The sequence below is a fragment of the Haliaeetus leucocephalus genome, unplaced genomic scaffold (assembly GCF_000737465.1).
Source record: "Haliaeetus leucocephalus isolate CR32 unplaced genomic scaffold, Haliaeetus_leucocephalus-4.0 Scaffold76, whole genome shotgun sequence".
NCBI lineage: Eukaryota > Metazoa > Chordata > Aves > Accipitriformes > Accipitridae > Haliaeetus > Haliaeetus leucocephalus.
In genome coordinates this window covers 2,380,576-2,395,867 of record NW_010972512.1, presented here as the reverse complement: position 1 = coordinate 2,395,867, position 15,292 = coordinate 2,380,576, and the positions used below count along the sequence as shown (strand labels likewise).

The following is a 15,292-nucleotide window of genomic DNA, read 5'->3' as shown; positions in this document are numbered from 1 at the left end:
GGGCTGTTAGTTTTGGGGAAAAAAAAATGCTAATAATCTGTCATGATACAGAACTTGAATTACTTTTCTTCAGTTTAGTGAGGTATTACAGGCAAATGTAATCAGTTGAAAAATCAGAATCTGATTCGCAATCTTTTCCTTACTCTACTAATGTAAATGGTATCTGTTTGAATCTTTCAGGTTGTTCCAGAAGATGACATGCTAAAGATAAAAGCAGTAAATCATATCAGTCAACTTGACTTTTTAACTAACCCTTTCTTGTTGCAGGCTGGTTTTCATCTGTGCAATCATATCTACAGCATGTGCTTGAATATAATGCTTTCCTGATATCCATGATGACATGCTTTTGTGCATACACATCTGAAGAATACTAGGTGCTTGAAAGTGGGCGTCCAAATCTATAAGCCTGTGAAATACAGAGTTGCTATTGATATTTTTTCACAGAGTATGCTGAATTTCTACACTGCAAAGGGAGGAAGTTTACTGATTTTGATGAAGTTCGTCAGGAAATTGAAGTAGAAACAGATAGAATAACAGGAGTGAACAAAGGCATTTCTTCAATTCCTATCAATTTAAGAATATATTCTCCACATGGTAGGTAAAATCATTCTACTTCAGATTTCTGTCATGTAGCATATTATGTAGCTCTGTCTATCTATCTCCTTTTGTATGTGTTCTCATTGCTCAGTCAGAAGTCTTCTGGCATGAAAAAACTTCTGAGACTGAGTTGAACCAAAAGTGGATATGTATCTCGAATAATCCTCAACTTCTCCTGTCTTATGAAACCATTCTACAGTGGAGAGCTGTTGCCACTAGAGCTGGGCAGAATGCAGACTCTCTGTCCCATTTAATATTCTCGTGATTTAAAAATACTCACTCTGCATTAGGATGAAACGAGTCTTTCCTCCAGTACATACACTGTTAGATAGTAGCTCACTCGTAAAGATAAATAATAGGACATGGGAGACTTAGTGGCAAAACTTCTTTTGGCCACCCACCATTCCCTTGTCAGTGATCTAGAAAGTCATTATGTCTCCCTGCCCTATTGGATGTTTATTGTTTGCTGCCACTAAAAATATAATTAGACAATAATGGTGTTTGAAGCTGCTTTCTGTTGTAGACCCCCAGTACAGATCAAACTTAGTTCTTCTGGTTACCATCTGCCCAATTTAATGAAGGCAATCTAGAGAAAATGTTTTGCATTGAATCTGTCTCGGGTACGGGAGAAAAGTGGTATGTTTCGCTGAAGCACTTTATTTTTCTAACCACCTCATCTGATGTCTTCACTGCGAAGCAAAGGACAGAAAGATTAAAGTAAGAGGAGTGGTAATGAAAGAGATGCTGAACTTCCATTTGGTATACCATGAGCAGCCTTGGCTCTAAACGTACATCCCTGGGCCCTTCTCTGCCATACAGATGTGACATAGCCAACTGGAGAAGAGTTGAACTAAATGCCCTGCCTCAAAGCGTGTTTGTTGAACATGCTGACTCCTGGTGAAAGTGAAAATTTCCCACCTAATGCTCTTAATTTCTTTTATGAAGATCAGTCTTTTAGTTCAGCAACTGTTGTCTGTATTAGCCAGACCCCAAATATACTTCTGGCATTTTGTTTCTAGGAATTGCATTTTTCTCATTTGTCTAAAGGATACCCTGTTACCCCAGTACTGGCTGAACAAGCTAGGATGCTTCTAGTTGGCATTGTGGCCTGTACTGGGGAAATCATGCCAGAGCAAAACAGGTTTTCTTAATGCATAAATTTTTTCATGTTTCTTACTTAAGAAGTTACAGAGTAAAAAAAAAAACGCACAACAAAAACCCAAACCAGCAACATACCGCAAAACCGCTTAACAACAGTTTTGCTAGGTAAGTTAGGCTAGCTATTGACTTTTTTTGGAATTTCTTAATTGGAGACACTGTTGAAAACATGGTTGTCACAACCTGTGCTGGACAGACCAGGGAGGGGTCGTGGTCAGTTCGGAATTCCCTTGAGCTAAATTAAGGTGAAATGACTCCAAATGATCAGTTAAACATTTTATTTATGGCAGAAGCAGCCTGAACTTGGAAGGTGTGACAACAGGTGGTGTGGTTTCTCTTGACAGTAATTGGCATCAAACTACCTCAGTAATCCATGTAACCCATGGTAACCATGTATGTCAATTTGGGGAATAAAGAGAGCCCTCCTGTTGAGTCACGAGGTTCAGAATGGATCCCCTTGCTTTCTAGACTACTTCTCAGAGGAGAGCCTGGGGCAGCTGGATCCACTCCTAGTCTCAGACTTGGTCAACAGTTTTATGTCTAAAGGGATGAGGTGTAGGGATTATGGAAAAGGAGAGACAGACAGAGAGAAGGAAAGAAAAGAGAAAGATTTCACCGGTCCTGGTTTCACTCAGCCTACAGGCCCAGTTCCGGAGGGCAGGCACACGAGGGGCTCCTCATGTCTGCGTCCTTTATAGCCCAGTTCCCGCCTTTTCTCACACCCCTCCTCGTCTTCTGCACGCCGCCCATAAGGACTTATATAACCCTCGCTCTTGTGTGCAGGTGCTGTTGGGGGGGTGGTTGCGAAGGGTCCCTCGGGCTGTGAGGAAGGGGCCGTGAGCCCCTTCCTCAAATAAACTTTGCATGACCTCTGGCCATATGTGGTGAGCTGCCCCGCTCAGCCTAGCAGAACAGGGAACTGTGGAGCTGCCGGCTTGGCGTGGCCCGGCCTCTGTGCCATGTTCCCAAGCGGCTTCAGCTTCTCTACAGGGTTCCTGGTTATGCAGAAGGTGCCTCGCCGCAATGTTTGAGACATTAACCCTTTCAGTCTCTCACAATGGTCAGAGAAGGACTGTATTTAAAAAAAAACACAAAACAAAAAACCTGTTTTGGGTTGATTTGAAAGATACAATGGGAACAGTCTGTTGTCTTGTGCTCCTGTTGGTAGAAAAAGCTCAGAAAGCTTCCTTTGTCTAAGAGCCTTCAAAGATATTCAATATAAGTATCATTCTCCTATGCCAGTTGTAATGTTTAAAGTATTAAATAGTACTAATAAATCTAGAGGTGAAAGACCAACAGGGAAACAACTGTACTTTTCAGATTGTCAGGCATTTTGTTTGAACCATTGACAATATTTATATACCTATAAAGGTAATTGTGTAGGGTTTTATGTGACTGAAATTTGCAGCTGTAGATGTGTAGACGTCTTTAAACATGTCTGGTGTGCTAACCAGTTTAATGATCCTGTGTTTTCCATATAGTATTAAGCCTGACTCTTATTGATTTGCCGGGAATCACTAAAGTGCCAGTAGGGGATCAGCCTCCAGATATTGAGCAACAGATCAGAGACATGATAATGCAGTTCATCTCTCGAGAAAACTGTCTGATACTGGCTGTGACTCCAGCTAACACTGATCTGGCCAACTCAGATGCACTGAAGTTAGCTAAGGAAGTAGATCCTCAAGGTAAGGATGACTGAATGTAACCACTTTTTGTTCTCAAGTGTAGTAACATAATTGGAAGTGATAGATGAACTCTTGTGTGAAATATTATTTATAATGTATAATATAGGTGTGTATACATGCATTCTCATATAGGCTTCTACATTGCAATAACTGTTTGTTAGCTCAGTATCATTCAGGTAATGATGCTGTAAATGTATTTTTAAAATTTTGTGACTGTCTCTTATAAGCAAGTGGGGCAATGCCTATCTAGAAATTTTTGTAGTACCTAGCAAATGGACCATGGTGCTCGTGGGATTTCTGGATACTTGCATCATGAATTTTATACAGTCATATCATAGGAATGCTGAGCCTTGTTGAAGAGATTTGAGGAACAAATTTCAGCACTGGCAATGATGCTCCCTTCTTTTCCAGACATACCATAGCTTGCAGTTGTAGCTGATATTGTATGATACAAGCTTTGAGAACATCACATATCTGTTATTGTATAATTGTAAGATGTAATTGTTCTTCGTGAATATAAATGATTTTTCACTATCTTTTTCCTCCTGCCTCCACCCCGGTCAGGCCTTAGGACCATTGGTGTGATCACAAAATTGGATCTGATGGATGAAGGGACAGATGCAAGAGAAATCCTAGAGAACAAACTGCTCCCTCTTCGTAGAGGTGAGAATGTTCAGTTGCCTATATTCTTTGCAATCCAGAAGGTTTGGATAAGGGTGGTGTTTGGGAGTCCTGGAGGTGAATTAAAGGTTATGCTGGACTTGATGAGTTCCTAGCTTTTATCGTTAGCTATTCAGCAAACATAAAAGGCAGTTGTGCTAAAAATATCCTGCAAGTAAAGTAATTTTTTTTTCTGGACCTGGAAAATACACTACATATTCCAGAGGAAGCAAGAAATGTCAGGACAACTTGTTAGCCAATTTTCTCTTCTGTGCCAGGTTACTGTTGCTTGTAACAAAAGAGTCATTTTTTTCTTTGCATGTGACAGAAGCAAGATTTGGTAATCTCACTGTAAACAAAGTTTTGACCCCTTCCAGAAATTTTCCATGTTATTGTTCTGGCAGCTACTGCCACAGGTGCTCATACTGTTAACAATATCAAGAATTTTGATTCTAGTTACAATTTATTGAGGAGACCACCATCTTCTCCCATGGAGCATGTTGGTCAGGAAACAAGAAGAAATTTTTCCTGCGTTTTGCTAACATCCTATCATTTATCTATGTAGACCTCTGTGTGTGTGTTTTGATTTTGTTTTGGGATTTTTTTTGTTTGTTTATTTTTGAAGTGATTTCTTTGGGGTACACCAAAGTTTCAGGTATTGCTGTATCTGAATCGGTGATTTAAAAGGAAGTGTATCTGTTACACATAAACAGGATGAAGAATTTAGACACTGTTAAGGTCATTACGGTACTTGTAAACAATATCTGAAATGCCTAAATTGGAAAGTTTTGTCTGAACTGAGGCAGTCTAGTTCTATTTAATATGAATTCAGTAGTTCAGGCACGTTGCCACGACACTTACCCGTCGGTTTTGTGTTGTTTTAGGTTATATTGGTGTTGTAAACAGAAGCCAGAAAGACATTGATGGGAAGAAGGACATAAAGGCAGCTCTTCTAGCAGAAAGGAAATTCTTCCTTTCTCACCCAGCATATAGGCACATGGCAGATCGTATGGGAACACCTTATCTCCAAAAAGTTCTAAACCAGGTAAAACCTGAAGCCTTTGTGGTGAAAGACAGCTTTTACAATGATAGGACCAATATAAATTCTTTATTAAAATGAATATTGGTCAGTGAACCTCAGTCTTTCCTGCTTTTGACCTTTTTAGTTTTCACAATGTAATAAAGCTGTATATTATACGTAGCATATGAAAACTTACTGTGAGATGTAGTTTCTGGCTTCTACTGGCAGTTCTGCACTCCTCTGTTCTCTTGAATACTGAATATGAACATAAAAAATGAGATTTTGTCTCCCTTCCTAGAAGTATACCATCCTATTCCTTAATTACCACATTTTTTATAGTTTAACAGGATTTTTAGAATTCAAATTTAGAAATTAGAAAAAAAAAAAGGCATTTATAGAAGTCACGTATCCTGAGAGTTCACTGTATGTCTGTACTTTAACCTGAAAATCTACACTTTATTGTAGTTTTAGATAGACACTGTACTGTATACTAATGATATAAATGACAAATACAGTAATCAGAATGCTTTGTTCACACTACCTTTATTTTTGCCCAAACCTTTGGTTTATTTCTATGAGTCCATGCCAAACTGTGTCAGATCACAGCTTCCTTCAGCAGGAAATAGAGGTCTATTTCCCAGTTACTTGAAGGAGAAACCTATAGCTTACTGTCCTAAAGAAGACACTGCCTACAGCAGACTTGGAGAATTATATAAGTCTCTTCACCATTTTGTGTCTTTGGGTATTACTCTTTTCATAGCGCCATCCCTTAGCTTGAGTAGCATGTGACTCTAATGATGATACATCTCAGCAAGTTTGACGAGGACAAGATCAAGTCATGCTTTCCTCTCTAAAATTACTGGTGATGTATGATTTTTTTTTTAACTTAGTTTATCAGCTGACCAGTGTTCTTGGCATTCCTACAAGTCAAACTTGATAGTGTTTTTTCCAGTTGACTGTCAAATTGCAACCTTTGGTCTATAATAGACAAAGAACAGGTCAGCTTGGCTTTGTCCATTTTAGACAGCAGCTGGAAACAGCAGAAAAGTTATTCATTAAGGTAGGAAACTAAGTGGCTGGCCTGCTTAATTTCTTGCTACAGTGACTTCACAGCTGTAACTTGACAGCCAGGTTATGGCATGCTCTGGACTCACCCAAAAAGAATGCTTACGCCATTTATTGGTGCCTCAGAACCAAAGTCTTCAGCAGGATGCAAGAACTTGCTTGTATCCTGAAATTTTGTTTGTGTTTAGGATATTTGCCTCTTTTTATATCTTGAAAGTTTAATCCACGTCTTAGTTTTGAGACTGAAGCGTAAGCTGCATATACCTTTGGACTGTGTTATCTGTCCTGATTTGCATTAGTTTATGTACTATTAACTTTTTTGTGAGCTGTTTCGTAAATTTACCTATTTCAGTATGAACTGTTAGTCCTCTGTTGCTGTTACTGCTTGTAGAATATTATATATGGGAAGATCTGTTCAAGTTTCGTCCCCAGGATATTAAACACCCATTAGTGTTTGTGGTTTCAGGGAATATTTAAATTTCTCTGCATCCACAAGGTGGTGCTCCAGGGAAACTCCAGCTTTTGATTTTGTGCCTGTCAGGTCTGCTGAACAACTTTTGAGTTTACGTATTTTGGTATATGATATTCTTAATTTATAGCTTGTCTGATTGGGGTCGGGAAGAGGGTTTGCAGCATAGTGGAAGAAGTCCACTTTGGTTTTAATCAAGGAACGGGTATAATGCATGAGAAATTTATGGCACAGGTTAAGACATCAATAGTGCTGTCCAAACACATTACAACATATGTGTGCAAAAGTAAGTGAGTTAAGTTAAACACAGAACTGGTAAGCCTTTTTCTACTCTCCTTCAATTTATTTTCCAGAACTTTTAGGTATATTTTCAGAAATGAAAACTGATAGTCTTGAGTGGTAGAACCTTTTTCAGCCAAAAATCAAGTGTTTAAAAAAGGTAAAGTTCTATAATCGTTAATACGAGGGCAAAATCTCTTCCCTTTAGTACGCTTTGTACAAGGGAGCAGAAGTCACATGGAGGTGATTTTTCCGGATGGTGGGAGAGTGTCAAGCAGGTAATCTGTATGTCTACACTTACCTCCATCTCCGTTCTCAATGGGCTGTGGATGCTGAGAATCTCTTCCTTGTCCCACATTGCCTTGTGGCTGTAAAGTAAAGGAGTCGTCATGCTGAACAAGTATATAGGGAACTGGGAAACACCCTTAGGAAAACCAGCAAAATGGGAGTGGTGGCATCAATGCTGAGTGATGAGAGGTCATTTCAAATGACATATGTAAAGTGTGTAACTTTTTCAGGTGTAACTAAACAAGTATGTAGTAACAGGGCTCAGTGAGTGAGAGGACGAAGGAATTTTTCAAGCCTCCTTATAATGTGTATGCAAAAGGGATATTTTGTTGTTCTTTAACAGTCTCCATTGTTTCAAAGATCAAAAGGAACTACACTGGTAAACTAGCACAGGTCATGGCTGATATGCTTGGCAGTCAGAAGGAAATGGTTGTGCTCTTGCTTTCATCTTTGTTAACAGTATAAAAGGACTTTTATTTGCTTTTTAGCAACTTACCAATCATATTCGGGATACCCTGCCAGCCTTCAGAAGCAAACTCCAGAGCCAGCTGCTTTCCATAGAACATGAAGTAGAGGTATACAAAAACTTCAGACCAGAAGATCCAACCAGAAAAACAAAAGCCCTGTTGCAGTGAGTGTCTAGTCTTTTGTCTGCTTTTCCACTTTGTATAGGTTTGTTTCACTTTTTTTTTTCTTTCTAATGGGTTTAAATTTAAAGATTAAGATACGGTTAAGGATTCTGTGTGCAAAGTCCAAAGAACTCTGTGCTTGATGTTCCAGAACACTTCATTTACTGTACAATTTCAGCAGAGTTTTCCCTAAATTAATTTTAGTAATCCTAGAAAAGAGAGAAAGCAGAACAGGAAAAGGTACAAAGATGGGCAACATAGATGATCAAAGGTAAGAAACTGCTTCTGATTGTATAGACACATTCTTCAGCCTGCCAAAAAGATGACCTCAAGCAAGTCAGGAGATTGTGTTAGAAGTCTATAAGATGAGGAGTCTGAAAGGAGAACAGAAAATGCCTCTTTTTTCAATATAAAATCTTGGCTATCCAAAAGAACTTGAAGATGGCAAGATCAAAATTAATCATAGATGTAGTCCTTCATGTGATGTGTACCTAAGCCACAGAGCTCTCTGCTGCAGGAGCTGATACTAAAAATTACGTGCTTTCAGAAAGCAGCTAGGCAAATTCTTGGGATGAGGAAGACATTTAAGGTTAGTAAGTAGAAGGACAAATTCCTGCTGTATGGAATCCACGAACAGCAATTTATTGAGGCCAACAGAATATTCTGGAGAAATACTACTGTATGCTTGCTCTGTTCTCCTAGGCACTTACTGTTGGTGACTGTCATGATACAGTTTTCATTCCACTGTAGTGCAGCCATTCTTATGTTCAAGCGATAGTATATTGGAGTGGATGAAAACCTCTTTCTTGTGGTTTTCCTCTCTAAGCACGTATCTGACATCTAGCAGGAAAATAGGTGATATGATGTGCCTGCCACCTGTGCTTGTGTTAAAACTGACCTGGCAGATGTTGACCCTTTTGGGCTCAAGAAGTCATGGATTGAATAACTGTTGTTGTTTGTTGGAGGAATTGCAGTGATTCATGGAGCTACATTATTATAAGTTATGAACTAGAAGAAAGGTTTTTCAGTGCTGAAGTCACTGACCAGTTTGGATCTCATCCACAAAATCTGTCCGTCTGACGAGACTTTGATAACTCTATTGTAAAGTGATGGAACAGAGATGACTGTTCATCTGACTATGAATCAAGTGGAAGTGGAATCAGAGCCCTTTCTTTATTGTGGTTTTAGTACTAAGGAAAAAGGGCAATGCTGACACTGGGAACTGAAGCCCAGTTAGCACCCGCTGCTTTGCTTCATGCAGCTTCCTTACTTGGTCTGTTTCCAGGGATGCTTGATACTCAGTATTGTGTACCTTTTCACCTGAAATGTCTACCATTTTCTCTCTCTCTCTCTTTTTTTTTCTTTCCCAATTGTTGCCCTCTGCAGCCACTTCTGTGTTCATATGTGATTAAAATTTACCTCTTAGAAGAGGAAGCATCTAAAGGAAGAAAAAGAGATATAAAATGTACCTAGCTCTTCTCTCTTATATGACTGTTGTGACATTCCTACTCTGAGTGATTTCAAAGGTTTTTCAGCCTTCTTGGTTCTCTGGGGTAGATGTTAATAGCACTGGATTGTGAAAATGTATAAGTTTTGCACAGGATTCATTCTCTAACTAGAAGTCTGGAATTCAGAAGGGAAAGTGGTTACCTGAACTGTAGAGAGGCTTTCTTGAGCCAGCTGAACACTGATTGGTTCCTTGTTTTTGTAACAACTGTGTCCAGAAGAGTAGACTTAAGTCTGTCCCTCATGACTTTACTTCAGATGTTTTGGTTGCAAAAACAGAGGGACATCACCTTTGACTCTTCCATGACAGTATAACACAGGTGGTTTTTCTTCACTCTGTATATTTGGTGGCTTAACTGCTAGAAACACATTTAAGAAGTGTTCTGAATTGTTAGGTGTTGCTGGTATCTCATGCTTGTTCTATTATTGTAACATGTTCTAAAGTAAAAAGAATTTAATTCCATTCAATTCTTGATACTTCTCTGCATAGTTTTTTCTAATTCATTCGTTATAAGTAGGTGCTATGGGAGAAATTAACTTCTTTTGTCAGTAAAAATTCTCCTCACTTTCCCTTTTTCTTTTGGGGTGTGGAAAGTAACATAACTAGAACCCTTTCCTCTGATTCCTGAGAGCAAGTTCCATAAGGCATATAAGAAAAAAAAATCTGCCTCACCATAAGATGATCTTAAGTTTCTGCAATCCTCTTCAAAAACTGCGTATGGGGCCCTACACTTAGACTATTTCTATAATTCTTTTAACCTGGCCATATAGGTATCTGAGGTTTATGTACAGTTGATATGCAATGTTAATTTTCGGCAGAATCCATGATTTCAAATTTTATGACCAAATGCTTGTACGTACTTAAAAAAAATAAAATAAAATTGAGCTATCCATGAATCTTCCATAACTGGAGGAATTCTCATGTGTGTTCCTCTAAAAGCTCCTGCTGCAGAAGTCTAAGCGCAACCAAGTAAACTGGAGCTTGTGGTACTGACAGCTGCCACATGGACATGTTAGTACTGCTTCTTGGGCTAGCTTTTTAGCATGGGAAAGTAAGTTCCTCAGCAATCTCTTCCAAATTTTCCAGCACTGCATCAGCTTAGTGGCTTGAGTCACATCACGCTATTGGACTGTATCTTTTTGAAAGATAGTCAGAAAGATCAAAGGGTCATTGTGGGGAAGTAAGCTCTCCACAAATGGTACGTTTTGCTGTGAGATTGGAGATTTTTTGCTTGTGGTGGTCTGTCCTGTTGAGCTCTGCAGTTTCTGTAACAGCATCTAAATATGGATGTGCCTTTCTATTAAAATACAGTAAGTATTATAACTTAAAGGTCGGGACTTTTACTTGCTTATCCTACTAAAAAGACTGCTATCACTTTTTCTTCTAAAAACCAATAATTAAAAATTTATGTAATAAATAATGGTAGCATTTACAATTTTGTGATCATTGATAAAACACAAATGTAGCCTGGTACCCTGCAGTATTTGTAGCTGACTTTAATATACAGTTTAACAAACAGTATTTAAAAAAACCCCACATTTATGAAGAATGAAAAAAAATATACTGAGCTATGTCCTGCGAGAGAGAAGGGGTGTAGGGGTGTGTGTGTAGGTATGGATTTTATGGATTGGCAGCTTAGCTGGATGAATTGTTGTTATAGATACTTTTGTCAATTCCTAAACATATTTTAATAGGCACTAGTAGTCACATAGTACTGAAGTTAGAGTTGGTAGTTGACATGCTTAAATGGTTGTGTTTGGTTTTTTTCCCTCTGCCTGTTTGAAATTTAGGATGGTACAACAGTTTTCAGTGGACTTTGAAAAAAGAATCGAAGGATCAGGAGATCAGGTTGATACACTAGAACTTTCAGGAGGTGCCAAAATCAATCGTATTTTCCATGAACGTTTCCCTTTTGAACTAGTGAAGGTATTTATCCATCTTGTTGGTGTGCTTTGTGTTTTATTTATGTATTCTTACGTTCATACTGATAGTAGTAAATCCAAGATAGGTCTGTTTGGAAGAACATGCTCTTAACTGTGGAAAAAATTACATGAAGTTATAATTGAGACATTTGGCTTAATTTCTAGTTTTGGATACTGAGACCTGCAAGGAATTCTGAAATATAGGAATTAGAATATAATTTTAATTCCAGTTCTTACTATTTTCCATGCTTTTTTATTGTTTTACCACAAATAGTGTCTTCTTTCTGGTTACATGGCACAGGCAAACAACTACAGTCACTAAATTTAAGTTGTTGTGTTCAAGTAGCTAGTACCTATTAAAATTTGAGTTATGGAAAATAGCCATTTTCTGTGTTTTCTACCTCCTGTATTCAGTGCATTAAACCAAAGCCATCTTTCAGTCCTACACTTTTGTAGTGGGAGGTGGAGCAGAAGCAAATTTGGTGTTTCGAGATAACATTTCTTCTCCTGATACATCTCTTCTGGCTTACCCATTCTTTGGATAACAGAATAAACAGTGGGGTGTGAACTAATGAAACCTGGTTTCCTATGAATTTGTGTTACATATTCTTTGATTTTTCTTCCACTACAGTGACTTCAGCTTCCCCTCACCATCAACTCTACTGCATCTCTAGTCCCTGTTCTTTTACACTTTTCTTAAGCTTCCTTTCCACCTCTTTTATGTTCAACTGCCTTGACATCCCCCAACTTTTAGTTGGTTAAGAACCAGACAGTATTGTGGCTGGTTCCAGGGTTTAAAAGTGGTAGGTCAACTAGCAGTCCAACAGAACAGATGACAGTTGGGCTTAGGTAACGATCCTTTCATTTGTGACAACACTGACTTCTCTTCTAGCTATCTGGCTTTCAAGGAACTTAAAGAAAAGCTTTATAACTTCATAAATGAAACCTCTCTTAAATTTGGTTGAAAAACAGTAGAATGGGAAGGAGAGGTTAAACAGACCATAATCACAGAAGTTGCACCACTTTAGGAAACCAGGCTTAAAAAAAAAAGTTGCATCTTCCAAATCCTGTTTCTGGCTTACTCTATCAACTCTGCAAAATTGTTCCAGCTGTTGGTGTATCTGGAATGGAAGGGTGCATAATTTTCAACAATCCTTACTGCTGCCTGTAGCCTTTGTGTCAAAATGTTTTAAAATACCTATGCTTTGGTTAGTGTAATTAGAAATGAGTGTTTTGCCTGTCTTCCAGTTATGTTGGGAGAGGTAGTATTTTCTGTTTTATTAAAAGCTTCCCCATATATGATCTCATATGGTTTTGTTCCTCTAGATGGAATTCAATGAAAAGGAACTGCGGAGAGAAATAAGTTATGCCATCAAGAACATACATGGTATCAGGCAAGTATTCCCATCTTTCCAAGCCCAGTCACATTATAGAGGGTGTGCTCTTTTTAACCTCTGAACATGCTGGCTATTGACTGCTGGGCTATGTCACCAGCACACTGCTCCCAGCAGCTGACTTTTTTTCTTCCACTCCTTTACGCTTCTGTTTTTCAGGTAGCTATTTTGGGCCAAACAGTTGGTTTGCCCAAAGAGGTTTAATTTACCTGGAAATGGTGGAAAATTATTTTACAGAGAAAATCAATGACTTTTTTTTCTGGTAGTGTCTGCAGTTCTGTTAAGCCCATATTCCTGAAAAGTCATAAGTTTTAGAGGGAAAGCTTGTGCCTTTATATGGAACAAACCTTTCAGCTTGTGTTGCGGCTGACTCCTTGCATTATCTTACTCCCCTTTATTCTCAACTGTTTCTTGAAATGACTGATTTACAACTGAGTTGGCTAAGGTTTCACTTTGTGGATATGTCTGCAGTACATTATTAGGTTTGGGAGGAGGAGGTATTTGGTATTTTGGTTTGGAATGACCTAATTATCTCACTTTGGAATGATCAGTCTATTTTGGATGGACACTTTATCAGATGCATAACAATTCTTTGTTCTTTTGACAAAAGAACAGATTCCAAAAAGCTTGTGTTCTTCTTTTGTGGGTTTGGGTTTTTTTGTTTGCTTGTTTGTTTGGTTTTGTTTTGGTGTTGGGTTTTTTGGTTTTGTTTTCTTTTTTCCCCTCCTTCTACCCACTTGTGAGTATGTAATATCTTTTGAAAGCATTGCTTACAAGCTTTGTTGTTCTTAGTGTTCTGGAAAATGTTCTTTGCATTACTTGTATAGTAAATTCTCAAATGGTTGACTCTAGTAGTGGTGCAGTGTTTGAACTTTTCTGGCCTTATTGATGGAAGGGTCTTGATGAGCAATTTATGGTAGTGAACTGATAGTTTGGGGCATGTTTTTATAGTTTGCTTTTTTATATAATCTATCTGCCAAGATAGACCTTTGCAAGCAGTGTTTGAAAGAGAAGTAAGGCCTATTTGTTTAGAACTGGTTCTGTAAGGTATCTGTTATATAGGTTCGTATACGCTGCAGTGACCAACTGTGAAATTCACCATATAGGACTCTGAGTAGCAGAACCACATTTCCTGTTATGAGTGGAAAGTGGAGCTATAGGATTCTTACGGGTTTGCTGTGCAAGTGATCATGCATGGAGTGCTGCAGCTGCCATTCATCCCTTCTCTAAGGTTTGATGCACTGCTGAAGAGGCTTTACTGCATTATATCAGTAATCCTTAGAGTTCTCGCAGTCATCTTCAAGTAATAGGGCATGTTTCTAGTTTTGTATTCTTATTCACAATGACACTGTTTTTTAGAGAAAGGAGCAAATTTAGTTCTGTGGAAGCCTGTTTGTGTACGGATTGTTATTACTCAGCTGTAAGCCTCTGAAAATGAAGATATGAGCAATTCAGTAAAAAAATCTTCCTTGCAGGATGTTTTTATTACTGTCTTACGTACTCTTTTATGTCCACAGAACAGGTTTGTTTACTCCAGATATGGCATTTGAAGCCATTGTTAAAAAACAGATAGTCAAGCTGAAAGGACCTTGCTTAAAAAGTGTGGATCTGGTGATGCAAGAGTTAATCAACACTGTCAAGAAGTGCACTAAAAAGGTAACTTGCGAACAGATCTGGTAATGTAAGTATAATGTAATGGTACAGTAGATAATATAAAGCCTGTCTTGCATTTTATGGTATTATATGTGATTTCTGATCTAGTCACTTGATGTACAGAGTAAGACTCTATAAAGTAATTAGAACTTCTGCAAAAACTCTCAAAACAATGTAATGCTGGAAATGTTAATTTTTGATTCCTGTGTTTTGAAAATATATATACACCTTGTGATTGGAGTTTTTTCTGAGTCAAGAGTGGCCCCCAGTTTCCTCTTTAAAACCATGTTTTCATTGGTACTGAAAATGTAATGTAGGCAGCAATTCCATGGATGTACAAATCAGCAAAAAAAATTGTACTTTAAAGTTTTCTTTTCCAACGCTAAAAAGAGGAAGAAACAGTGAAACTTCTCTAGAGCAAAGGCCTCACGTGTTCAGAGACATCTATCAAGGAGAGAAAAATGCCCTTTCTATGTAGAAACTTTACTGGGTAGCACCACAGTTCTTTGCAATGTAATGGGTCCACAACTTCTCCTGTGCTTTTTTCCATACACAATGCCAAAATGTCTGATCTCCAGCTGTCAGAAAGTTAGAAGTGGAAAGCTAGGAAGACTTCACCTCCCTTGTATTTGCATGTCCTTGTGTTAGTGTTGATGAATGAGCTTGCTGCAGAGACATGTTGAATGTTTAAGTGGAAAGAACTGCTGAGCATTGAACTTTCTGATATGAAAATTGTGTGCATCAATTAAACTTTTAACTCAAGATCCTGCGAGTGTAATAAATTAAGAAATACATTAATCAAAGGAAAATGTAGTATTACTGTGTGTATTTGGGAATGGTTTTCCTGAAGTGTGTGCTGGGGTTCGTGTATACTCTTAGAATGAAACCTCAAACTTCACTCCCCCCAGCTATGGCTAAGAAAGCATGTCAGATAATACTATAATATGAAACTTCCCCCCCCACCC

General features: G+C 38.3%; 1 protein-coding gene across 1 annotated transcript in view; it reads left to right on the top strand.

Moving 5' to 3' along the window:
- The window catches only part of DNM3 (dynamin 3), a 185,051-nt gene that overhangs the window by 34,664 nt on the left and 135,095 nt on the right, over positions 1 to 15,292 (top strand). The window contains exons 3-10 of the mRNA XM_010582141.1: positions 445 to 594; positions 3,237 to 3,440; positions 4,005 to 4,103; positions 4,985 to 5,145; positions 7,711 to 7,853; positions 11,149 to 11,284; positions 12,607 to 12,674; positions 14,192 to 14,330. Of these exons, the coding sequence (XP_010580443.1) occupies positions 445 to 594; positions 3,237 to 3,440; positions 4,005 to 4,103; positions 4,985 to 5,145; positions 7,711 to 7,853; positions 11,149 to 11,284; positions 12,607 to 12,674; positions 14,192 to 14,330 (1,100 nt within the window). The remainder of the gene's footprint in view (positions 1 to 444; positions 595 to 3,236; positions 3,441 to 4,004; positions 4,104 to 4,984; positions 5,146 to 7,710; positions 7,854 to 11,148; positions 11,285 to 12,606; positions 12,675 to 14,191; positions 14,331 to 15,292) is intronic.